Below are 1,916 nucleotides of genomic sequence, written 5' to 3' on the forward strand. Positions count from 1 at the left end.
ATTCCCATCCACTCCCGAACATCGACAGCCTGGTGGACGGAGCATCCGGCCACCGGTTACTTAGTTTCTTGGATGCATATTCCGGGTACAATCAGATACCCATGCACGAAGCCGACCGGGAGAAGACGGCGTTTATCACCAACCGAGGGAATTACTGTTATGATGTCATGTCATTCGGACTAAAGAACGCCGGTGCCACATACCAGGGACTGATGGATAAGATCTTCGCTGACCAGATTAGACGGTGCATGGAGGTATATGTGGACGACATGGTCGTCCGGTCTACGACACCCGAGGCCCACCTTCGCGACCTGGAGGAAGTGTTCCAACAGGTACGCCGATATAATATGCGCCTTAACCCTACCAAATGCACCTTTGGTGTCTCTGCTGGAAAATTTCTAGGGTTCATGCTGACCGAGAGAGGGATAGAGGCCAACCCCGACAAGTGCACGGCCATCCTCGACATGCGATGTCCTACCAACCTGAAGGAGATCCAGCGGCTGGTCGGACGACTGACGGCCCTGGCCCGTTTCATTCCAAAGTTGGCCGACCGACGAAGCAGGGGTCTGGGACGCCGATTGTGAACTGGCGTTCGCTGCCGTAAAGAATTTGTTGACCAACCCTCCGGTAATGAACCGACCCCTCCCAAATGCTGAACTGCAAATCTACCTGGGGGTGTCTCATGAAGTTATCAGCGCAGCCCTAGTTCAGGATGCCAGTGAACCCCGCCTAATATACTTCGTCAGTAGAGTGCTTCAACCCGCCGAAACCCGGTATCAGCTGGTCGAGAAGGTCGCGCTAGCTCTTCTCCATGCTTCCAGGAGGCTCCGCCCATACTTCCAGAGCCATCAGGTGGTTGTCAAAACCGACCACCCCGTATCCAAAATCTTGAGGAAGCCCGATATCGCTGGGAGGATGGTAAGCTGGGCGGTGGAGTTGTCGGAATTCGGCTTGCGCTTTGAGCCGCGAGGATCTATCAAAGAACAACACCTAGCTGATTTTGCACTAGAATTGCCTCAGGCCCAATCTCCCGAAGGTTGGAACCTTTACGTAGATGGGGCAGCCGGGCGGGCAAGTGCCGGAGCCGGGGTGATATTAGAAGGGCCAGGTGGATTCCTCATCGAGCAGTCACTTGTGTTCAAGTTTAAAGCTTCCAATAACCAGGCCGAGTACAAATCCTTAATCGCCGGACTCACCCTGGCCTTAGATATGGGAGCCCAGTCCCTCACGTGCAGAACCGATTCCCAACTGGTTGTCGGACAGATGATAAGAGAGTTCCAAGTTAAAGATGACCAGCTGTTGAGGTACTTCCACAAAGCCAGCACAATAGCCAAGAATTTCCAACCCTTCACTATAAAGCATATACCGCGAGAGGAGAACGCTCGGGCGGACATGTTGTCGAAGCTTAGCACCGGCAAGGAGAAAGGGCAACTGACTAGGGTCATCCGACAGGTTCTGACGGAGCCATCCGTGGAGTGCATCGCATTGGGGGTAGCTGTCGATTGGCGTGCTGAAATTATGAAGATGATGGTGGACCAAGACCAGGGGGTCAGCCTGAAGCCGGCAGAAGCCAGAAGGCTGGCCCGGTATGTCACCATAGGCGGAGACCTTTACCGGAGGGGGTTCTCTGTCCCCTTGCTGAAATGCGTGAGTCCGGACCAAGCGGCGTATGTCTTGAACGAACTCCACAATGGAATCTGCGGGTTGCACACTGGAGCAAGGACGCTACGGGTGAGGGCCCTCAGAGCCGGATACTATTGGCCGACAATGGAAAACGACGCCAAAGCGTTCACGGCAAAGTGCGAACGATGCCAAGCCCACGCAAACATACCTCACGCCCCCCCGGCTGAACTGCGAACTATCGTCTCGCCTTGGCCGTTCGCCAAGTGGGGCATGTATATTGTCGACCCCTTTCC

General features: G+C 54.7%; 1 protein-coding gene across 1 annotated transcript in view; it reads left to right on the top strand.

Moving 5' to 3' along the window:
* The first annotated feature begins 630 nt into the window (after positions 1-630).
* LOC106780445 overlaps positions 631-1,916 on the top strand; it is a 2,041-nt gene continuing 755 nt past the window's right edge. The window contains exon 1 of the mRNA XM_014668731.1: positions 631-1,799. Coding sequence (XP_014524217.1) covers positions 631-1,799 — 1,169 coding nt within the window. The remainder of the gene's footprint in view (positions 1,800-1,916) is intronic.

Source organism: Vigna radiata, unplaced genomic scaffold, assembly GCF_000741045.1.
Source record: "Vigna radiata var. radiata cultivar VC1973A unplaced genomic scaffold, Vradiata_ver6 scaffold_521, whole genome shotgun sequence".
Classification (NCBI taxonomy): Eukaryota; Viridiplantae; Streptophyta; class Magnoliopsida; order Fabales; family Fabaceae; genus Vigna; species Vigna radiata.